This window comes from Phaethon aethereus (assembly GCF_964289735.1).
Source record: "Phaethon aethereus genome assembly, chromosome: 6".
Taxonomy (NCBI): Eukaryota; Metazoa; Chordata; class Aves; order Phaethontiformes; family Phaethontidae; genus Phaethon; species Phaethon aethereus.
Window position 1 is genome coordinate 22231706 of NC_138580.1, and position 24762 is coordinate 22256467.

A 24762-nucleotide genomic window follows, 5' to 3' on the forward strand; every position below is an offset into this window, starting at 1 on the left:
CTGTGAAACATCCTCAGACTATATGCTGAATTCCCGTAATTATTCCCAGTAAGAGCAGAATATTCATCATCAAATTATAACTTACCCTGCAGTTTGACTTGTGCAGAATTTTTGTAAATACTCAGTGTGCTGAGCCCTGCTCATCTCCCTCAGTTCATATGGCTGGAAATGCTCAGATAAAACAGGCACTGTGAAGACTTATCTGCTGGAAATGCGTGAGGATGAATGGGTGGAAGCATCCTGTATTTTCTCTTCCTTCTGAGAAGTGCCAGAGTGGCAGTACCAAAACCCTCTATTTATCCACAGAATAGGCTTAGCAATAGCAAGAACAGTGTCTTCAAAGTTCTGCTTTCTGCACTGAATAGCTGTAGCCATCCAAATTGGTGCAGGGAGCTTCATAAGCACTTTGGAAACTCAGTGTGTACATTCTTACATATTCTGCATAATTTTAAGGTATGCTGTCTTTATTTTCTACACTAGTTGATTGCACAAGGACACTGTCAGTGATTGGACTCTTGGTTAGGTTGCACTGAGGGTCTCTCTTTACTCAAGTCTCCAGATGATTTTGAGATGAAAGTGAATTTACTCTTTATTCAACAAGAAGCAGTGTCATTTGTATATGACACTAAGTGGCTATTACATTTCACAGACTAGGCATTTTGCTTTTTGTCAGTTAATTCAGCTTTTATTAATATGTCTTTTTCAACTTAATCTACAACATATATCAATTTACCAACAGGTCATGCTCTGCTAGAAATTTTGTACGGCCCAAAAAGGATAACAGCCATCAAAACGCAGCCTAGGTTTTACACAGAGGATAAGAACTGAAGCCATGGTTTTGTTTAAGCAGAGAAAAGGAACAATCCAAGAATGTTGACATATCTGCCAACAACTCCTATAACAGAGGCACATATCTACAGATTATTATTACCATGTAATATAACCTGATCGGTTGAAAATTTAATAACAAATTCTTGGACCTGACCTTTTTTGCTTGTCCATCATCTTCTCCATAAGAAGGCATAAGATACATAGAGTCTGAATGATCTCTTGCAATGGATAATGGAGGGTCAGGGACGACATTAGAGAGCTGAGATCTAGAGCGCTGCCGAAGTGAAGCTCTGTAAAGAGGACAGAAACGATCTGTTCTTCAAAGCTCAGTAACACAATCCTTGCTTGCAAAGCAGGTGCAGTTTTCATATTAACTAAATCAGGATTCACTGAAGCAAATCACAGGAATCCCACAGACTCTTTCTTTTTCTATATTCTCTCAACTTCTTGAGAAAAAAATATCTCACAACAGGGACAAAAACTTTTAAAAATCGTATTTCACCCCCACCACTCCGACGTTGTTTCATATTTACCCTGCACTGTGTATTTGTTAAGAAAAATTGTGGTGTATCCTACTATATTTGCACAAGCCATTAAGACAAGTCAATTCACCGCTATTACTATCAAGTAATTCAGTCCAGCAAACCAGGATGCTGAAACAATCCACCTGACAAAACATAACCCTGTAATGTAGGAGACATACTCACTTGCATATGTCTGACATGGGCTTGCCCGAAAGAAAAAATAAGTGTCTAGCTACAAGACAGTCTGGCTTGTAAAATGCTTTAACTTTCATCACGTAGAAGCCGTAATAAAAATGCCCTTTTACATCGCATTGATTTCTCAAGTAATTGAACAGCAAGTAATTTTTCAAGTGACTGGACTGAAAGCACATTAGGTAATACAAATATATGGCTGTATGGTAGTAATATTAAAAATGGAACATTAACACACTAGACCAGAATTGGAGAGGAAGTACTATGGATAGAGAGGGGAGTAAAATTAAGAGTCTTGCTATTTATCCATGGGCCTTCATTCAATCAGTAAAGTATTTTCTCTCCAAGTGAACTCTGCCTTAGTAAAATGATTGCAGCCTTTCCACCTTCTTTTACGCAAAATACAGAGAAATGAGTCATTAGCACTACTGGGATTTTGGAATAATGAGACGAAGTACAGAGATCTGGAAACATATTGAGATTTACAATAATTTTTAAGACTCACCGCAAACTGTCCCGATAGCTTCCTCTGCTGAATGACTGGACTTTCTCAAGATTTGGCTCAACCATGCTATTTTCTGCTGCTGAAAAATACAGTATATAGAGCTCTTCAGTTTGTGCTAAAATTGAATACAACCTAAGTCCACTGTGGCTCTGCAAAAAAGTGCATTGTTTCCAAGTCATAGCTGGAATACTTTGTAGAAGGCAAAGAATGCAATACAACCTTGCTACTCAACCTACATGTACCACAAGTTTTATGTTTGTATTTGACATGATGAAGTTAACTGAATATTAACCCAAGGACCATCTCACTTGGGGTGTTATTGCTAAAGGCTGTTTCCCTATTTTAGCACTGTAATTGCTCTCTTCTTTTAAGATAATCTATCCAAGGTACGATGCTTCACAAAAATACAACAGATCATTCTATTAGACCTCCATTTCCAGAAGCTTTGATTCAAATCTGCCTCTAGTAAAACAAATAGGGTGGTTTCAGCATAATTTGTAATTTGCTTGCTTTTCAAATGCAGCAGGACTGTACTGTCAGCGCTAAATGAAGCTATAAAATGACGGGTATTGCAGGTCAGGATTAATGTTTCAGGGCAGATCTATATTAGGAAGGTCATTCAGTGCACATGCAGTAAAAACACTTTGGCCAGGGCTATCAATGTATTACTTCTACGAGAGCTAACATTCAGCCATAAGGACAGAAGAAAAAAGAAGCAGTAACTAGCTCTCATTAAAAAAAAAAAAAAAAAATCTGCATTCTGTGGAATTTTACGTCATTTTGTAAAAGAAAACAAAATGCTTACTTTCTGTTGCTTCTCTATTAAGTGCTGTGTCTCTTTGGCTTTGCAAGGTCATCAACATGAAATAAACCCCCTTCCTCTTCAAGAGTTCCTTGTGAGTTCCTCTCTCCACAGCCCTTCCGTGCTCAAACCCAATGATGACATCAGCAGCTTTGATGGCTGACAGGCGGTGAGCTATTGAGATCGCCGTGCGGCCAAGGCGAGCCTGACAGGGAACAACAACAGCCCCATTCCCAGGGGAGCAAACAGAAATGCTTGGAACCAGCGCTATGTAATCTAAAGTCTGGTCAAATCAACAGGAGTCTTTCTAGTTTCAGCTGACTTTGACTTGAACTCCATCCATAGCCCATAGATGACCATCTGTTTCTGAGCAAAGGTAGCTATGGATTTCTGTTAATGTCCCAGTATAAGAAAAAATAATTTTCTGTCAATAATACCAAGGTTTTACTTGTGCATATGAAACAGCTATTAAGAAAAGCTTCTCACTGCTTTGTTGCAATTCAGCAGCACTCTCTGCAGAGTGCATTAAAAATAATTTCTGCCCTTTTAAGTCTGATTTATGCTATGCTATAGCAAACCTTATGAAGTGCTTCTTGGACAGTAGCTTCACTTTCATTATCAAGTGCTGATGTAGCCATATCCAGTAGCAGGATTTTCGGGTTTCGCACAAGAGCTCGAGCAATAGCTATCCTCTGTTTCTGACCTCCACTCATCTGGCTTCCACCCTCTCCAACATGAGTGTCAAATTGCTGTGTGAAGGAAAAAAATGAAAATGAAGCAGAAAACAAAGAGGTCTGTTAAGCTTCTGGTGAAGATGTCAGTAAAATGTCTCTCAGATTTGTCCTGGGACTAGACTTGAAAAAATACCATCATTGAAAGACAAAAACATTGTTAGTGCATGAGATTCAAAGGAAAGCTGATGAAATAAATTTCCTTCATAATGAACAACATAATTTTGCCTGAACTGGGGTTCCAACCCCAAGCCAAAAGTATGTACTGATAAAAAAATGCTATGCTTATTACCATGATATTAAATGTTGTGCATATGATTCCTGAGGAACTAATTCTTCTTGGTTTGTGGGTTTTTTTATTTAACTTGGTGACATACACGTAGTAAGACCTAGTTAACTCTAGTCAAAGGAAAGGTTGCTGCCTACTATCCATATTAATCTTCTGCCTTTCCACCTAAGCACAAATGGCTGCATGGAGGGGAGGGACAAAAGGCTTCTCTATTTTCCCATCAAATTCTGCCAAACATTTTACAAGGCACAGCATACCTGCGGCAAGTCCATGATGAAATTGTAAGCATTGGCCTGTTTGGCTGCTTTGATTATGTCTTCCATGGTAGCCTCATCCCAACCATAGCGAATGTTCTCTGCAATCGTGGTGGCAAACAGCACTGGCTCTTGTTCAACAATACCAATCTGTGAGCGTAGCCACTGGATATTAAGGGAACGAATATCATGGCCATCCAGGGTAATCTACAGAAGCCAATTAAAACATGGACAAAGGAAAAAAAAAAGAAAACAATTCAGGGACATTATCCTCTGCAGTTCAGAGACAAAGAAAGACACAATGGAAATGAAGGCCCTCTGATCCTGTGTTTCCATGACCAGTGTAAAACACTGCTTTCAGACATAAAAGAATGCAATGCAGTGGCAGAAGTTTATGCCAGTTCTTGGGCCTAGGAGTTGTGCTCTCTGATTTCATTTCCTAATACCTCGTTTTGCTTGGCCTTAGAAATAAAACCAGGTGGAAAGTAATCATCAAAATTATGATTATATGTTTACAATAAATTGGTTCTTTGTCTTTTATACATGCAAATAGAGGTCATAATGTATGTGATTTGTGCCAACTAGGAACACATAAATGGAATGAGACTGTTAATAGATGTAATTCATATTCTTAGCCAATCCATTTCTAAATGGTAATTGCATATATTAAAGCAATATTATGGAAAAATGAGTAAATGTTCAGTGCTGTGTTTGCTGATTTGTCACTCCTGAATTATTGTATCTATAGGTATAGTTTTTATGCAGATTTAGCACCGAATTTTTCTTTTTTCCTAACAGGTTTTCTCTTGCAACATAATTATTTTTGATAAGACTGTTCAGAACTCCCCTGAAATGCACAAGAGCATATTTTATTTTTAAATTTTTTTTAAAATGAGTAAAGTTAGGAGTCTTGGAGAAGAACCCATGTCATTCTTTCAAGTCCCTAACACTAGAGAAACACGTTCTAGGCTGGTACACTCACCATGCCATCAGTGGGGTCATAGAAACGCTGGATGAGCTGTATTGTTGCACTTTTTCCAGCTCCACTAGCTCCAACAAAAGCTGTTGTCTCCCCTGCTTTAATAATCATATTTAGGTTATCCAAAATCTGGAGAGGAAAAAGAAAAAACACACCAGAATCTATCTGTTCTAATTCTCTCATTGTCATACAACCAAGTGGGTGGGTATATTCTCGATCTTAATATGAAGTTTCAAAGCAATTTTACAAAACTCAGAAAAATATTATGAAGAAAGAGGAAAAGCAAGGCAAATATTTTTATATTGTTTGAAGAGTTTATAAATGCAGAGCACTGTTTTCCATGACAGGCAGGCAGATTTTGATTGATCTTTCTTTGTTTCTGTTGTTCATCATTAAGAACTAGTCAAGTTAACACCATTGGAGAACTTGGCAATAAATCCCCTTTAAAGAACACTGTACTTGTATGATAAATGCCTGTTAAAGCATAAATATTAAGAAACTAACAGTGAAATTATGTAGAAAAATCTGACATTTTGTATGCTTCTGCCTTTAGAAGCAATAACATTCATTTGCTTGTTCAATAATCTGCTTTTCCAAGGAGAATTTGTCAATTCAAACACGGTAGTAGAGAAATAATGGGGTATACAGCCAATGCTCCTGTACACTTTCCTAGCATTTTAATGGGTCACATGGTGCATCCCCATGGTAATGGAAGTTTTATAAAATCTCCTTGTACTGTTCATCTTATTACTTTGTGTCCTACCATACCACATGTTGATACCAGTGCATAATTGATTGTAAGAGAAGCTGTATGCAGGTGAATTTGTCTGAAATGACTACGAGTTTATGTTCAGCAGCAAGGAATCTGTATGGCAATGGTTATGTCAGAATGGTAAAATAAGCAGAATGGTAAGTAGAAGAACCCTTTAATAGAAGAATTATTCAGTCTACTTTTAAACAGAGGGTCTGGGCTTCTGGAAAACAAACTCTACTGAAAGTCTAGAAACTGCTGACAGAACCAGGATATTTTTATTGTTTACAGTAATTGTATTCACAGGATGGATGATGAATAATTACCTTTACATCTGGTCTGGAGGGATAATGGAATGTTACATTATGAAATTCAATTTCACCTTGTACTTTATCCAGCTTGTAGCCATCTTCTGACATGCAGTCAATGGTGGGTTTCTAGGATAGAATTTATTGTGTTATTTATTTACTGTTAAACAGCCAACACTGCTGCAGTAGATAAATATTCCTAACACCATACAAAGCCGTGGCACTTCTGTTTGAACAGCACTTGGCTGCACTGAGCCAGCAGCAGGCTCTGCCCCAGAGCTAGCAGGCAAGGGACATGAAATTAAAGGCCACAATGATGAGGGAGTTGTCGCTGGTGGGTAGTACAGGCAAGATGAATGCACCCTCTTCTCATTTTAGGCTTACTGCAATTAGCACAGTCAGCCACTCAGCTAGTTTTTGCTGGAACAGAATAGCTGAGTGAGTGAGACATTTTGACTACGTTAATCTAGCCAGCACCTCAGGCATTATTTCACTCACATAAACATTCTCCTACAGCACTGAACAACAAATTCATTGCTGAAAATCTGCACACTTCACTACTTTCCATTTAAAACATCCATCCTTGCACGCCCAGTCCTAAGAGCTGGAATCCTGATTTGAAGTTTTCCCATGAGATGCTTTGGGTCTCACAAGCTTTTGGCCAGGCCTTCGGTATTGTGGACTACTAGGCATGAGCAGAGAACTATGAGAAATTTGAGGACTCTCAAAGAAATCAAATTTTCTAAGAACAGATTTTTGAATAATGGAATACAGAGAATTAATTAAAACTAGAGCAACACCAATATTTGATAATCCAAACATGCAAGATTTTTTACGTAGCCTAACAGATTGAAGGGAATTCTAATATGAGAATGTGTGTGTATGTTCTAAGATGTTAAGAACAGTTAAAAGATTGGCTCCTCTTTAGGAATATATCTTATTAGTTCAGATACTAAGCTATGAAGAAAAGTTTCACTGATCCGGCAAACGGGAACCTCAGCATGGCCAGAAAAAAATGTGTATCAGGGCAGAGCTGTTCTTTTACTGCCTAATCACAAATCTACAAATACAGCAAGCAGATGGATCTAATTTTGACATCCTTTCTCTAGACAGATGAAATCTCACTTTAGTTTGCCTTTTTTACCCTAAAGCTATCTGATTCCATCTTATCTTGAATTTTGTGATTAATTCTTACTGTGCTTTTTAATTTTTTTCTCTAAAAAACACTTCTCTTATTCATCTCTTTTTCAGTTTATCTTAGAGCTTTAGCGTATGAAGTGCATTTAAAAGGCACATGTGTTATTGTTATTATAGAACGTTGAAGGGTTACTAAAAAGTCTATTAGCATTACCACAGCCCCTCTAGCCTTCTTTATACACTTTATGTGCTTTGTAAAAGACAAGCAGCATTTTAATGTGTTTACACAGCTTTTAGCACAATAAAGCTTGTCAATGATCACAGATACTACATACTGCTAAAAAATCAGCAGTATTTTGCCAACCGCTAAATTTATACAGATACAGAAAGGAATCCTCATCAATAAATACCAGTGGCTCTCAGACTTTCTCATATAACCTTATTTCAAATATCTATCTGTCTAGATAATATTGTGATTAGCATTTATGAATGACCAGAGCCTGTGCTCATTTGGTCTCCTTTTAACTCAGGGTAGCTCTGGGACAGGTGACAGAGGCCACCTTTGCCGCTAATGCCAATAGAGCCACATCTTTTGATGCCATGTGGAGGCTGGGAGCTAGATGCTTGCTACAATTTTGGCTACAAGGTGACTATTACTGCCTGCCTGTACGCTTTCCGTGGGCCAGCACTGATCAGTAATTGTACATAAGGAGAAATGGGAGTAAGAAACAGCAGTAGCTGAGGTAAATCTTCATTATTCAGAAACAGGCCACTTTAGAAACATGTTCAACACCCTCCTTGAGCCTGTGTACATGCTGCTAGACCTTTCTATTGAACAGTCAATTTTTCTTTAATTGCAGTCATTTTTCCTCATTTATACAGTAGGTAAAACTACTACTGCTTGAGGCTTATTTAATTATTTTTCCACTACAAAGTGACACAGCTTAGAAATTCATTACTTACTTTATCTATTGTCTCAAAAATGTTTGCTGCAGCCCCACGGCCAGTAGCAAAGGCTTCCAGACAGGGAGATGCCTGGCCAAGATTTAAAGCTCCTACTAAAACACCAAAGAAAACCTGAAGAAGTGGAAAAAGAAATTAACAAAATATGATGTCACATTTTTTATTACAGTTTAGAACTTAGGCAAATCAAACTACAGTGGCTTAATGACTTCTTGTGCATCAGCTGAGCTGCAGTGATTCACTATATGAGCATAAGGAGCCCACAAGAAAGCAAACACATGCATCTTAAAAGGGATTTTTCAGTGTCTTTCACAACTTTGCTTCCAGACTGAAGTAAATTAATTTATCTCATATTTTCCCTGGCCTAAAAACATGTGCACCTAGATATTTAGTGAGGTGCCACTGATGTACTTTTAAGCCACCTCCATTTGAATGGATGCCTGTGCCTTGAAACAAAGGCTGGAACTGAACATCAGTGGCAAAGAGTTTATTTTGGAGATGTCTTTTAGCAGTAAGCAGATGAGAGGCTACAACAATTCAAAACCAGAAAGAAGCTTAAAACACTGTATTACAACCTTTGTGTATTGCAATTCCTATCTTGTCCAATACTTGTAAAACATACTTCTGGAGCAGGTACCAGTTACAGAGAATATTTTTTCTCCGTCGCTCACAGAAATGAACTGTAAGGGTTGCTACCAACACTGGATAAGCCACTATTTGAGGTGAGATTATTCTATCAGTGCAGGTGGACAGTTTCTCCAGGTAGCACATACCCAACGTGCTCACTGTTTCAAGTCCTTTTCCAAGAACCAAAGGAAAGAGCTACTCACTAGTGACCCTCTTCTGAAAGCCGCAGGATCCCCTTTTGGTCTAAGCCTAGCACAACATGAGAGAAAATGAGCCACAGCAACCACTCTTTCTGGAAGGACAGATGGACGATAAAGGCAGCTGGACAGAGTATCAAATATCAGAGAACACTTCCCTCCAAGAATTCAGCCTTGGAGTATGGCTGTGCAGATCAGAAGCAAGTGAAACCGGAGCACATCAACAAAAATGCCAAAAGCATTTATTCAAAATTTCCTAAGAGCTGTTAATGCTTCATTTCCTATGAAGGGATTTTTTTACCAAGGTTCTTAAGTGCAGATGGGAACCATCTAAGGCTGAAAATGTTGGCAATTCTGATAAAAGACAGGGGCTTCAAAGATAAAGGCTCATTTAGCACTTATATACCACACACATGGAAATGCATTAATTGTCTGTTTTTACAGCAAGAAGTGAGCTGCATTGTAGTGTAAGTATAGTTTATTCTTCTCAGTGCTAATATACCAAGGTGTGCTTGTCAGAATGAACATTTTTTTCCTAGAATTTACTCTGCTTTATTCCTCCTTAGTTTTTCAGTTACAGAGGTGGTTTGGCAGAGCAGATTATGAAGGTTTGGATAATGTCTTTGGTGTAGGCTTTTGGTTCATTTTTTCTTTGTTGTCACTGATAGTTTGAACATTCACCCTGAGTATTAGGAGAACTGGTATGTAATCTTTTGTTGTAGTTTGGCAATACCCGAGAATTCTGCTAAGCAGCAATCAAGGATTCAGCTAGCCTTTTGAATACAAAACAAACAGTAGTCAGGATAAATGGGCAAGGTGTATAAGTAAACACCGCTGTAGAGAAAGAAATAGAAAGTACACAGGACTCAGTTCTCCCTTGCACAATAGTGATGCTTTCTGAGAATAACCCCATGGCTAATGTGGAAGAGTCTGCTGTAGACATACTGTGCACTGCAAACATTTACACTGTGATGTATAGATCATGCCATAAGTTCATAATCGGCTTTACTACAAACTAATTTTCTTGTGTGAACAAGTCCCAAAGCAAATAGGTTATATGGATGTCAGAATCTGTCATGAACATGACAGAGCAGGTTCTGTTCATCTGACAGAAGAAGGGAAGACAATGCTTAGTGTATCTCAGTGCGGTGAGTTGGTGTGTGACAGTTTTTCAGAGACCAGAAAAAGCATATTTAAATGTTTCATATCTACAAATCCTCCCCTGCTCCTCCCCGCCAGACTAGGAGTGTATGGTAGAAAACATTAAGTACAAGAAAGATAACTGGAAATGGAAAGAAGAGCATAAGGGAGAGTCTCTCTGTTGACAGCTACAATTTTTCAGCTACAGGGTAGCTCCCCATTGTTTGCCATTTGTCATTTGGAAGCACTGAACTATAGTTATCATGTGCAAGGCAAGGAAATTCCTCATTTTTTTCACGGCACTACCTTGTATCAACTACTGGTATCAAGAGCAGTTGCAAATGATTTCCTGTGAGGGACATCCTCCTTGAACAGAATGACTCAATTTTACAATGTTCTCAGAGCAATTTACCAAGCTCCATTTAAGAGAAAGTTTTGCACTGCATGCTGCTGGTAGTTGGGAGCTCTCATGGTGTGCAACAGGCAGAGAAGGATCAGAAATAGATGTCTGATCAGAACACCCAGGACTTATCAGGGTTACAGAAAAATTTACTGTGGGTCTGGACTGGAACCTGCCATTTAGGCAGTCCTGGCTTAAAGCAAATAACCAAAATATCTGTAGATGTTGGGTTTATTGCATTTAGGTCATCACTGTCTAAAGCATCTACTGTGCAGAAGTGGATTCATGAGTGCCATGCAGGTTAGTATGTTTTTTCATAAACACTGCAGGAGCCACAGCCATGTGTATTTTTATCAGCATATATGTTTACATGTTCTTTGTCATCTGTAGAGCTAGGCAGGCAATTAGCAACAGAAAAATGGTAGAGAAAGGAAGAGAAACTGTTCATGAGAGAGAGGTTAGGTTTGATAAAACTTTCTTTAGTCAGGTTTCTCTTTACCACAATGGGGTTCTTCATCACTAAGTAAGTTCTTCAGGGAAGCCAATATTCCAGAAGCCACATGCTGACCCACAAAATAGGAAAGCTAGTTTCGGGCCTCTGCCAATTGTGTAGCAGGGTCTCAAACAAAAGCATTATTCTGATCGCAGTATGCAGCATTTCAGATCTTTAAAATACACATAGATTTTTTTTTTTTAAATCTTATCCAACCGTGTCATATACTTTCATACATATACTGAGTAATGATCTTTAAAAGACACATATAGTGTTTGTTACCACTGAGACACCAGATACCAGAACGCTACAAATATGTGTTCCAGAATTAATGTTTTAAGAAACAGTCCGGAAAAGTTGCATCAAGCTAAAAAGGGTACCTGCAGAAGAGTGCCAGGTGAATACTCTTCTTCTTCAAGGACAAGTTTAGAGCCATACCAAAAGGCTAATGCATAACACAGGAAAATTATAAGCCACATGTAACCAGTAAATAACCCCATTATTACTCCTTTTCGAATTCCCCAGTGCTGAGCAAACACCAGATTCTTATCATATCTGTAGAGAGAGAGAAAAATAAAAGGGGATGAAATGAGTTTGATAGAAAATTCAAAATTAGCAAAGACCAACAAAATAAGGCCTGTTCAATGATTGGCTGTGCTACAATTAACAGAGGGCCCACATTTCTCTGAAGTGAGAAACAGCTGCTGAAACCAGCAGTGCTCCCAGATCATGAAGTCTTTATATGTTCTAGTGTAATAAGCACAAGAAAAGCCACACTCACTGCAGACACCTCGCCATGGGCTTTGGTGTTTTAGCAGAGCAACACAGGGCTTGAGATTTTGGCCAATGCTTCAGAGCACATCCTACAGCCATGTTATGTTTTAAAAAAATTTAAGAGAAATCTGCAGCTTAACATCATCAACTCATTATGTCTTGCTGGAACTAGCTCTCTTACTTAGCTTGAAAGTACCCAAAGTTTTCAGATGTGCTGCAAAAGTAATATATCAGAGAATGTCTAGGGGAAAATTTGACAGCATATTCCTACAAGTGGGAATGACTTGAAGATACTATTGCTGATGTTTCATTTCACTGATTGACTGAATTATGAAACTGGGTTTGCATACGTGATGTTATTTGAAACCTAAATTTCTGTAACATACATGCATATAATTCTCAAAGCTAACAGATGGTTATTGTTATAGAATTTAGAGACTAATTGCCATGACTCTGAATTGCGTTACAGCATTATGTTACTACAGGAAAAAGAAATCAGAGACCCCACAATTTGTTCAAACAAACCTTTCAACTTCTTTCTTCTCCCCACCAAAAGCAGCCACTGTTCTGATGGATGAGAGCACTTCATCAGCCACTGCTCCAGCTTTTGCATAGGCCTTTAATTCTCGGCCTGTTAGTTTTGCCACAGCCTACAAAAGCATAAGAAGTGCTGGTTACACCTGAACTGTAGGTGCAGACAAGGACAGTGGTAAGTAGTGCTGAACTGCCTGCTCTGCCTGAGGTCACCTCCTCCGTTCTGAGCAGGCTTTTATTAGACATGCTGCACACTCGAAGACTTTTGTCTGCTAATATTAGGGCATATACCTCTGTAGCATATGTTTTGCAGGACAGTTACCCACTTGGCCAACAGCTCTGCTCCAGGTAGCTAGAAAGAGCAGCTGACAACACCTGCTTTCCTTCCCTCCCTCTCTCTCTGCTGCTAACTGGGCTTAAGCAGACTGCAGACTGAGGGGTTTGCATCATGGGAAGAAGGGGGAGCTTAAGCAGCAAGAGCAGCCCTTTAGTCACTGTGGCAGAGCCTCTTCAGGAAGAAGAGGTAATGCTACTGATGGGGGAGGATGGAAACAGATGTTGCCCACCACTGTGCTTTGTTTCTTGGGCTACAGCAAACAGCCCTCTACACAGCAGCCCAGAGCACAGTGGATGCCAAAAGCTTACTTAGGCTCAAATAAATGCTCAAATTAATGGAAGAAAATGTAGTCATGTACAATTCTACACAAGGATACCACGTTAGCTTGGGAATGACATATCACTAGAAATTGTAAAGTGTCATTATTTGCTTTCTCTCTTCAAATACCCTACCCCAGGCATCTGTTAGCCACTTTTGGAGACAGGAAACCAGGCTAGATTGACCTTGGGTCTGTTTTCTTTACAGTAAAAAACAAAGACTTGGGCTGGAAAAGCTCGTAGGGAGGAAACACTTAAGAGTGGGTATGTGAAAGGAAACAGATGAGGACAGAGAAATAAGAATGGAAAGGGGGGAAATTACAAACGTAAAGGGGAATGAGCTCAGAAAGAAATGGAAAATGAAGGGAAGAGGCATTTTGGGGTTTATTTCATTCCCTGCCAGGATTCTGCTTTCCTACTTGACACTGAGTCATTATTCATGTCATGTACTTGCAGCCAGCACAAGGTGCTAAAGGAAAGCGGGAAGACGAGAAATTAGAGTTACATTAGAGGTTCAATAGCAAAATTGTATCAAACTGTTCCTGACATGGAAGAAGTGAGAGAGAGAGCCAAAGGGCCGAACCCAGCCAAAGGCAAGTGTGAGAGAGTACAGAAGAGGAGCAGGAATTGCCCAGCCATGCTGGGTGTGGGAGAGGAGGTGAGAGGGCACACCATCCTGCAGTTTCTCTCTTTGCTGTCCTTCCTCTGCGCAGTGACAGGGAGTTTGTAGGGAGCAGGTAGAAGAGCAGAACAGGAACAACTGGGAGAGGATGCAGAAGCTGCCAGAAGCAGGGAGAGCTTGAGGTAAGTTTGAGCAGTTGTTTTCAACTATTTTACAGCTCTGAAACTTGTTCATCTCTAAAAGACCCTAATCTATAGAGAGAAATCAAGCCTCACGTCTAGTAACCATCTAAACCAGATGTGGAGTAATAGAGTGAAAGTGTAGGCCAGGTTCTGATCTCAGCAACCATAATATCCATCCACAGGACCCAATAGAATGTGTGCTGACACTCCCGTCTTAGAAGTAGGATATATTATTCTGAGAATCAGAATAAGCAAAGCAGGAGCAAAGCTCACCCCTCCACATGCCCCTCCTGGTGCTGCTATGACCATAATCTGCCTCTCTGGACTTTAAAGGGGTGTAATAGTCTTCTCTTCCTCCGATCCTTCCAGTTCTATGGCATGACCTTCCCTGTTCATCATACCTTAACATGATCCTCTCACAATTCACTTACCAAGCCATAGACAGCTGCTCCAACCCCAAGCAGGGGGCTGACTGCAATGATAACCAAGGTCAATTTCCAGCCACTGACAAATCCCAGTAGGAATCCACACACAAAGGTGGTTAAGCGCTGGATAAAGATTGCTACTTGGTCAGCAATAGCCTCATTAATTTTGTTAACATCACTGGAAAAAAAAAAAACAACAACAAAACACAACAGAAGATTGGTGAGCGTATCTTTCATTTGTGTTGCAGATCTTGACCACATTTGGGTTAGTTGTTTCCCCTTGCAGAGGGTCCTTCCCCACCCCTACTCTTTCTACCGTCACTCCTTCCAAAGACTCTGGGCCACAGTGAGAAAACCTGGTGCCTTTGCAATGGCAGAAGGCTTTTTATGCATGAGTAACTCAAAGAAGAGATTGTCTTTTCCCAGGAAAAGTCGTTCTGCCAGCAGACTCATTCACTAGCTGGTTCCTACTACTGTGCCCCAGCTGATTCAAAAGAGGGGGCAGAGACATCCCAGCTGCATGCAGCTATCTGATAATGGAAAAACAGCTTAGCTGATATGGCATTCCTCCCATCATGGGGCATTGAGGATGTACCATACCACCTTGCTGAAAAGGCAGGAAAAAGGAGGAGGGCTGTAACTCTGTTTCTAGTTCTACCTTCCACCACCCGGTTCCTCTCTCCACCCTATCAGGTAGTTTGTTCTGTAAATGAGAGTGGGAAAACTGAGGTGGGCTACTTTATCACTGGAAGCAGTGGGAAAACATGACAGCTCTATCACGTGGGGGACGGTGGTGCAGTAGTTAACATCATTCAACCCCTAGGCAGCTATAGAATTCATTTGTTCTCTCTTATGCATTGCCAACACAGAAAAAATATCTTAAAGCAAAACAGTCATTATACTTCTGCCACTCTTGGCTACTACCTCACCCCTGAGATTAGAAGAACTGGGAACTCCTGGAATAAATAGGAGCAAGTGGCCTGGAGGTTTAAAGTGCAAAGTTGTTAGCTCATTGATATATCAAGTGAAATTACAGTCCTTTGAGAGTACTGAGTTGAAGAACATGTTTATATTTCTTCTGGAGAATGTTTTTTGCAGTCAGAAAGCTTTTTGTAGGCACAGAACAATGTTGTTCGAAAAAAACAGGGAACTAAGTGTTATTTATTAGACAAATACATGCTCAGTTCCTATTTTTTGCCAGAGAAATTCTTCACAGCAACTTACACTTGGCATTTATTCCTCACAAAAAGAAAGCTATGGAAAGTTATATATACCACTGGGCAGTCAGTAGAGGCAAATAAAATCCCTCTCAGCTACAGAAAAATTTTCTGCAGATGTGACTACCATTATGCAGGCACGATTGAGAATAGGGAGCCATCTAGAGTCGGCATATTCACCTCGCAGCTTCGTTCAGCCTGTAAACAGGAACTACTAAGAAAAGGAGCGAACCTTGAAGTCTGCTTTTTTCAGGGCTAAATGTTTACCCCGGATAAGAAGATTTCTCTGTCTACCTTGGGTCCTTTCTAAAGGTAGGTGCTTGTACCTTCTTTAGCAGAAGATTAAGCAAGGCTCTCTTCTCTTTTAAAAGCAAAAAAAAGCAAAGTGTGCCCCTAATGTAATTTTCCTTTCTGGGAAATGAGAGAGGGTTCAAACCCACATCTCCAGCTCAGGAGAGTGTGCAGTGGCAGCCGAATTATAGACTATGCTGAGGACTGGGCACAGGAGGAGAAGGGAAGGATAGGACAAGCTGGCAAAATAAAACCAACACAAAATGCAACAAGAAAACTCCCACACTTAATGACAGACAAGGCACAAAAGGGAAATAATTGTGGCTTAACAGTTATGGCACTCAGTTTGAAGATGGTGGAGATAATCAGCCTGGTCTCTGCTTCCAGGACCATAGCTGTATTTTATATTAGAAGGTGATTGTAAAATGCCTCGTTATTGGCACTCCGTTGTGTTTGGAAGGAAGTGCAAAATGTTCTCTGTAGCATATGTTTTTTCTAGATTACTTACTCAGAAATTCGGGTGTTCAGTTCTCCTACAGATGTACAGTCAAACCAGCCTATATCCATTCGCATTACTTTCCTGAAATAAGCTTTCCTGATTTTCTGTATCTGACGAGCCGCAGCCATAACCCAAAAGCAGATCTGGGAAGAACATAATGTGGCTGATAAATTGCAGTACAAAGTCTTTCTACTCCCAATAAATGGGAAAAAGCAATTTGGGTAAAATGGGAAAGAGCAATTTGACTATTGATAAAATTACTATTCAAGTAAAATATATTCTAGCTACACAGACATGATAGTTGTTTTGTGCCTTTGATCTTTAAATAATCCAACAATTCTATAAAGCCTCTGAATCAAGCATTTGTCTCAGTTCTGATAGGCTGAGAGGAGATGCAAGTTAAATTACTTGTGCTGTTACATGAATGTCATACGGACAAAGATTTTTCCATCTACAGCTGTAATATAGGGATGGCAGCCATCCTGCCTCAGCAAAACTCTGGGATAGTTTTCAGGAAGGAGGATGACACGTGATTTTTGTGATTATAAAAAGCTTCAAAAGCAGTAGACATTTTAGCAGATTATGCAGGAATCATCCAAGCTTGTGGCTCACCTCATTCATAAGGATTGAACCATTACTATGGCATATGCAGGGTGTGATTTTTCTCCAACACTAGCTTTACACTAGTATTAGTCTGTAATATCTCTGTAATAGAAAGACAGGGCTCAATGCAGTTGAGATGCCTACTGGGAATCTGCATGCCCTTCAGCTGTTATTTTGGGAGGGCATGTTGATTCCATAGTAACCACACTTCAGGAAGTATTTCTTGTGGTGTGAAAGCAGCAGCATGCATTCATCTCACTGGGTAAGACATATCCTTGTACAAAGGTATACATGCACAAATCCAAGGAGGTCTCAGATTGCCAGAGCTAACCTATTTCAGCCGATGAGAACTGTAAGCATCTGCTCTGCTCAAATGGGCAGCTGACTAAGCAGTTAAAGGGAACATAATTAATATAAACTTAATTACTTAGTGATTTAAACTTTGAAAAAAATACTGACTTGGAGGTATCCTAACAGAAGTATGGCACAACCAATTCCTGCATAGTAGCCTGCAAACTTGGTCATTTCTTGTTCAATGTCCAGCAGCCTAAAAAAGAGAAAAAAAGAGTTAGCAATATTGTTTTAAGTTTCTCTCAGGTTTCTAACCTGGTGTTTCTTCAAGTTAGAGTCACATCAGCTGGCAAGTCAGCTTGTTTTGCTAACAGAGGCATTGTTTCCCAATACTGAGGCTATCGCTAGCAGTGTCTTGTTTACTCACACTGCCTGTTGCACAGGGTAGAGTGCTGGCAGGTACCAGGAAATGCTCTGTGGCCCTGGAACAGCCCTGAAGCCTCTGAGAACCCCCACCAGACTGCATGCTCTGACACAGCACAGGTAAGAGGGTGTTTCAGGGAAGAGCCACCCAGAAAGTTTTCATTAGATGTTGAATGCACTTGCTTTGTGCCATTATACCAACTAATAACACTCAGATTTAAACAGTGTTTTACAGAGAAATGAGGGCTGCTGAAGTCAGTTCAAGTATTACTTTGTACCGTAAGCTTGCTAATCTGAAATGATCACGTCTTTTAGCTCAAGTAGGAGTATTAAATTACTCCTAATATCATTGAAGAGCATTGAGTTGCTGCTATTGCATTTAGATCACTTTGAAACAGGCTTTTCAGGTCATTATTGGTTATGCTTTTAGACAACTTTTTTAAAACATCCTGCAGACAGCAAATTTTATTCTGTTTACCCAGAATTTGGTACACTGAAATTTTAAGCTAAAAGGGAACACTATGCACCTGACCCGATCTCCTACAAAACACAATCATGGAAACAACTCAGGTGCCTGACACAGATATTCAGTACCATATTTAATGTATTAATGTATCCTGCTTGGTGCATAGTTGCTGCTTCAGAAGAACAAAGGTCTGTAGCAAATCCTGTATTCTATCTGCCAGCCCCATCTCAGAGGGCTGGCTTGGAAAGCCTGGAGCAAATCATTTGGCCCCAGTGATCTACATCTGGGAATGTAAATCACTTCCCATTTGCTCTGAATTTCAGAGACTTTTAGACAAGTAACTTTTAATTCTAATTAAATATCTAATTAAACGTCACTCAGAGATTAGAAAACTCTTAGAATGATGCACTGAAAAACAAGCCTTAGGAAAGGTTACAGGTTCAAATTTGGCTTTGACTTTATCCCTATCTGAATGAATCATCTAGACTCTGTTTATTACAGTTAATGGAAAGAAATAGGCACTCTTATAGGGCTGTTCATCTGACCTGCCTTAGACATCTCCCATAAGCTAAGATGAATTGCATCCTAGAAGCACTCATTTCTCTTCAATGGCTAAAGTTTAGCTAACTTGCCCAGAAGTCAGCAGCCACATATTAGTACCTAAGTCCTAACCAGAATTACCAGAAGTCATTATTACCCATGGTGTCATGAGAGAAAACAGATTAATGAACTCAGATGTATAGCAGATATATCTGTTATCAAAACAACCATCATCAAAGAATATCCTTGCTGACATCTAGAGCCGAAAGACCAAGACCCAAGCTGACCTTCTCCCCCTCCAGGTAATATCTCCAGCTCAGAAACAGGAATCTGGAACAAGAACCATGCCCATTTTCTGCCTTATGGATAGAAAATGTAAGGTTTAAAGGCTGAAGTAGACTTTCACTAACAATACATTCTCTGACAAGCCATAATAACAAAGGAAAAGAAACAAATACATCTACTACTTACCCACATCTTATTGTGGCATTCTTTTCATTCTGATGAGCAGTACCATTAATCCACACTATGGTGTTATTTACACATGTCTTGCCTGGGTCTTTAAGCTCTTGCATTTCAATGTCATATTCAATAAATGTGTCTGCCATTGCACCAAACACAAGCAACACAGCTGGCTGGGCTGCTCCATGAACAACAGCACAGAAACTACCAACAGCCATCATAAAAATTTCCATAGATGAAGAAAATCGAAACTAAAGAGACAGGAAAAAAAAATACAGTCTCTGCTGAGAGGTAGTCTTCACACTGGTTGTTTACTGATAAATCATTCATTAGGTGGATCAGGTACAAAATCATTCTCTTTAAATTTCAGAATTATCTTCAATACAGAAAAAAGACAAATTTCTCTCACCAGCTAATCTAATTGCACCTATGATTACAGACTCATAAATTATGATGAGCTCCCTTTTTGTTGATGGCAGAATCTGACCATGTGAATGAATGTATTATCATATAATATTAATAGCCCAATATCATTCCACATTATCATCATTCCAGAAAGTAGCTAAAAGATTAAGAATAGTAATTCTAATTCATATGTATAGTCTGCTTTGCAGATTTCCTGTGGGGACAGAGGGAGAGGGAAAGGAGGAAAAAGCCTTAGGGCATTACGCAGAGCCTTTGAATAGAGTTAGACAATTTCTCAAAAGTCATGGGTGCTGTGGTAGAAAGCCAACTAAACGTCTCAGATCAAGTTCTCATAATTAATGTTCTAAAATGTGTTGGCTGACCCAGGCAATTGGGCATTTGCTCTTAATCTGGGAGGAATGTATAGAAATATGACATAGTATGCAGTAAAAAAAGGATTGAGCTAAGCCTTATTACCTTACATTTGCCATGGGCCAAGAGCATGCACACATGCAGCTGGTGACTCAGCTAAGATACAGCAACTTAAGTTATCTTTGTCATGATTGTGTGAAGTCATGCATAATTATATAGATCAAACTGTCCATACAGAATATCAGTATCAAATGCTATATATTTTGAAATAGGAGTGTAAAGAGGAATCATAGCCTACTGAAGAACCTGTCCAGGTTCTGTAGGTGCTAAAGTGTCCAAGAGAAGAAAGGGTGTGAATTTGGAGCACAAAAAAGGGACATTAGGGCAGAGACAAGATAAAGGGAAAAACAAGTCACTTAACATGAAAGAGAAATAAATAGAAGGTCTTTCTTAAAAAAAAATAAAAAAAAATCAGAAGAAAACTAGTACTACCACTGTTTTGCAAACCTTGCTCATAAAAAGACTAGGAATACCCTTGATTAAAAAAAAAAACCCCACACAGAAACATGATATCTAATCTCTCAGCACATCTGATGCAAACACACTGTGTTTACCAACTGCACTTTAGGAGTTAAACATCTGTGCAAAACAGGCTACAGAATTCAAACCCCTCTGCTTGACAGACACAGGCCTCTGTGTTGACCTACTGTTCTCTCCACCCAACTAAGAGTTGAGATACTTAGCCAGGTAGAGTACAAGCCACATGGATGTAACTGCACTAGCCCAGTACTACAGTCAGGACCATCTTAGTCTGGACACATTACAGGCTAATTGCCTAGACTACATGCAAAACAGAAGTAATAAAACCTCTTAGCTGCATGCTGCTGGGTTGGACATCACTCTACTACATTGATTTTAAAATTTAGATGCACCCTATGGGATTCCAAGACCCATCAAAGACTAGGCATACCATACAGTACTGTGCATTCCCACGTTCCTATAGTTACCAAATCTCCTAATACCCATGGACCAATTACAAGGGAGCTAAATTATCTGCCAAATATCACACAGCAGATTTGTGGCAGAAATAAGAATGAACCAAGGTCACCTAGATCCCTGCTGTGCATCTTAACTCTTTTCCCCATATCTACCTGTAGGCTCAGTATAATGTGTTTAATAGACGATGATGACACAAATATTGATAATCAATACCAAGCTGACAAAATGACAAAGGGTTCTGTTAAATTCCCATTGACTTTAACGGCAGGATTTCATGCCAAATGGTTTAATCCTTAAAAGTTTGTCTTAGTCACAGCTATTCCCCAAAACAACCACATAGATTATTGTCACTTATTCTGCAGCACAATACACATAAAATATTTATAGCCATTGGTTTCATTACCAGCTGAAAGAAGCCAACACGAATACTGTTTTCTTTCTTTTCTGATGACCTTCAAGAACAGAAAACATAAAATTATAAACTTGTATTTTAGTACATATTTTGTTCTATACGCAAAGATAGTACACAGAATTGAACTTAACTCACTTTTCACTTTTCTTCTCTATAAAAGGTTCTTCATAGGTATAGCTATTCCTAGCAAAAAGGATAAGATTTTACATTAAAATTACTTCTCTGAAATGTTTTTTATTTTAGACATTTTGCCCAGAATTTTAAAAGACAAGCTGTTTCTTTCAGATTTCTTTGGAACCAGTAACTTTATCATTCTTTTAAGTTTTAGACAGGGACTAGAATGGAGGTTAGGTTAACATGACCCGAAGGTTTGTGCTTTGTTTCATAAGCAGCTCCGCAAAACACTGTTGCTATAATGTGGATTGTGGGTTCTTGGAAGTCAGTCAGAGAAAAAACTACCATCCAAATTCTTGGCTAGTCCTTTCTTTATGACAGAGAAATGTTCTGTTCCCATTCCTTTTTATATTGCCTGTATGTTTGTATGTCCACAGTGGCAGAAGAATCGCTCACCCAACTATACAGGGTTTTTTTCAGTGCTCACATTATATGTTTCTATTCTGTATGATCAGTTAAAATCTAAAGGACTACTTGCACCATTACGGATGGGATTCATACTATAGCAAGTACTCATCAGCTGTGCACATTCAGTGATAAATGAGTAGGGATTTTGAATTTGGATTTTTTTTAATTAAACAAATTAATTCAAGCTATATTTGCCATGAACAGTTTTCAGAAACCAGATCCTAGAAAGCCTGAAGGATGCTTCATATGCATAGTAGGTAGGATTATGTTTGTTATGTGTGAGAGTCCAACTTGGGTTTCAAGATATGTGTGAGGACCTTGGTAGACCTTGAGTACTGGGCTGGTGTTCTCTGAGATGGGCAACCTGACAAAGACAAAAATTAAGAGATGCTCTTGCTTCCTTATTTGAGGAGTAGTTCTCAGACTGTGTACGCTGTGTCAGAAAGAGCTGGCACAAATCACAGCACCCATTGGGATGTCCAGTCTGCTACTGAGTTGTCCCAAAATCTAGGAAGAAGGAGGCTCTTAACCTCATTCAAATCTCAGATTATAGCTGAAGGTCAAGTTCTCTAAGTCATTTCAGCTTTTAACTACCTAGAATTCTACATTTAAATCTTAATATCTGAGTTCAAATGATGTGAGATAATTCCTTTTCTTTTAAAGTCTCACAGATAAGCTTTAAGAGCAATTAATCAAGATTGATTAAAATTCCTGAAAAACTTATTTCTCAAACTAAAAGCACAGAAGAAAGATAAATTTGAATATCAAAAACATTTTCAGAAGAAAGACCATATTTTGCTGCCAGTACTATGTGTTTTTAAAGGTTTCTAGGCCTGTTTTGGTCTACCTGTGTCAGTTGTATCAAATAAGGTAGTTTAACTCCTAGAGAACAGCTTTTCATTAAATACCATATATTCTATAAATGCTTCAGTTTGATCCAATGACATTAACTTCTTTGAATATTCCTAGAAATACCGACTGTTCCATTCGTGTACATGACTTACTCTGATTTCTTGAAGCTGTTACCTGTTATGGAAAATAAATGCAGTCTTGTTAATAATTATTGTTAAAGTACATAATCTTCCGTACACATGTGAAACATAAACCATAGAACCCCATGGGACCTTATCATTCCTGAGTTATAAGCGTCTTATTCCCACTGAAACATCTAGCCAGGGACATCAACTGACAAGGGTCCAAAAATTCCTTGGTAAATTTATATCAATTTATGCCTGCTTTGCCTTAAAGAAGTAGTTTCAAGTTTTCGATCCCCCAGATCATGGAATCATAGAATCAAAGAATAGATTGGGTTGGAAGGGACCTTTAAAGGTCATCTAGTCCTTTATGATGATAAAGATGAGAAAATGGTTTTCACTAAGTACATCATTCAGAACTATTGCCAGAAGTCAACTCATTTTCATTGCAAACTGCTAGTGTTCAACTAGTTCTCTTGGACACTGTCTCATGAAGAAACACTACTCTACTGGCAGTGCATGCATATTTCCTGAAAGGAGGAGCAGTAGCTCTTTACTCTTGCCTTCCAACAACTTAGAGACTGCAAATCCTGGACGGTAAGATGAACTTGCCACATTGATGTCTATTCTTGGTACTTGAATCAAGTGATGAAAAATTGTATTCAAAAGGCTCCTAGCTAAAGCTGGCTCTTAACTACACCTACTGATGTGGTGTTCAAGGGTTGATCCAGAGAGAGCTATTTCTTACTAATATGTACAAAAGATGGTTATTGAAGCAAACCTCACTGGAGATTACAGAGCAGAAGAGATCAATCAGCATAATGCCAGTAGGGTTTTAAAGCAATTATGTTTGCTTTGGGAAAGGTGCTCTAGCAGTTCAACAAACTGCTCACTACATTAAGCAGGAAACAAGGTGCATTTCCAAGGAAACTGAGAAACCAGAGGAAAACTCACTTGGATAGGCCAAAAAAAAAACCCCAACTGTGAAAAGAGGAATAGCTTTGGTCCCGATAGCAAGTCTTTTGCCAAAATCCTGTAACAAGTAAAAGCGACAAGCACATAACACAAACTAGTAGACAAAAAAACAACCCCTCAAACCAGCTAGATAAATCTGGGAGAAGCTCTAAGTAAGTGGCTGGAAGAGATGAACAGTCTTCTGTCCCAGAAGTAGGAGGACATTGATTTCCTTTTGTTGGTAAAAAATAGTTCCAAGAGCGAGGGACTGTCTTTCAACATGAGTCTTCAGTTTTTTGGAGGTAATCTGTCATAAAGTATTTCAAGTGGAATAAAACTGCATAGTCTTTATGACTATCCAGCTTGATTGTTCTAACAATACCTATGATGAATTAAAAGAAAAAAAGAGAACCCAAAATAAAAAAAGCATCCCTCCTCCTTAAGCTGTGCTTTGTTCAGAGTCAACCTGAGAGCACCAGTTTTTGTAATGAAGCAGGTGAAATGGGGAATGAATGCCACATTTGTAAATCTCAGTAAGACCTGTGTTTAGAACACAGGCTATTTCATGCATGGTCTGAACCATTTCATTGGGTCCTAGGAGAATTATTTTAACAAAAGCTTAAACACTTCCAGGATTAGGCCACAGCTATCAGGGAATTTGAAAATACAAAATGTATGTATGCTTAGGGAATCTGGTGACACCTGAGTGCTGGAATCCTTTTGTGAACCCTTTTTACTCTATGTGAGAAGCATGTACATTTCACTGTATTGCAATTTATCTTCCATTATATGCTACTGTTTTTCTTTCCTTTGTACCTTACATTCAGTATAAATATTTAATGCCCCTCTCTTTGTCTGTTTTTCTCAAGTCTTATAAGCAGATCTCAAAATATGTAGCAGTTTCTCTTCATGTTTCTGCTTGACTCTTGCCATATCTGGATTGGCAAAATGGAAAAGC

At 39.0% G+C, this 24762-nt stretch overlaps 1 protein-coding gene across 1 annotated transcript in view; it reads right to left on the reverse strand.

Annotated features, from left to right (window-relative positions):
* ABCB11 (ATP binding cassette subfamily B member 11) overlaps positions 1-24762 on the reverse strand; it is a gene marked incomplete at both ends in the record, with an annotated part of 42432 nt that overhangs the window by 17119 nt on the left and 551 nt on the right. The window contains 17 exons of the mRNA XM_082001814.1: positions 986-1121; positions 2053-2131; positions 2858-3059; positions 3433-3603; positions 4132-4335; positions 5111-5236; positions 6185-6295; positions 8267-8380; positions 11504-11678; positions 12423-12547; positions 14321-14492; positions 16331-16464; positions 17384-17471; positions 19116-19357; positions 21286-21334; positions 21430-21477; positions 22881-22902. Coding sequence (XP_081857940.1) covers positions 986-1121; positions 2053-2131; positions 2858-3059; positions 3433-3603; positions 4132-4335; positions 5111-5236; positions 6185-6295; positions 8267-8380; positions 11504-11678; positions 12423-12547; positions 14321-14492; positions 16331-16464; positions 17384-17471; positions 19116-19357; positions 21286-21334; positions 21430-21477; positions 22881-22902 — 2198 coding nt within the window. The remainder of the gene's footprint in view (positions 1-985; positions 1122-2052; positions 2132-2857; positions 3060-3432; positions 3604-4131; positions 4336-5110; positions 5237-6184; positions 6296-8266; positions 8381-11503; positions 11679-12422; positions 12548-14320; positions 14493-16330; positions 16465-17383; positions 17472-19115; positions 19358-21285; positions 21335-21429; positions 21478-22880; positions 22903-24762) is intronic.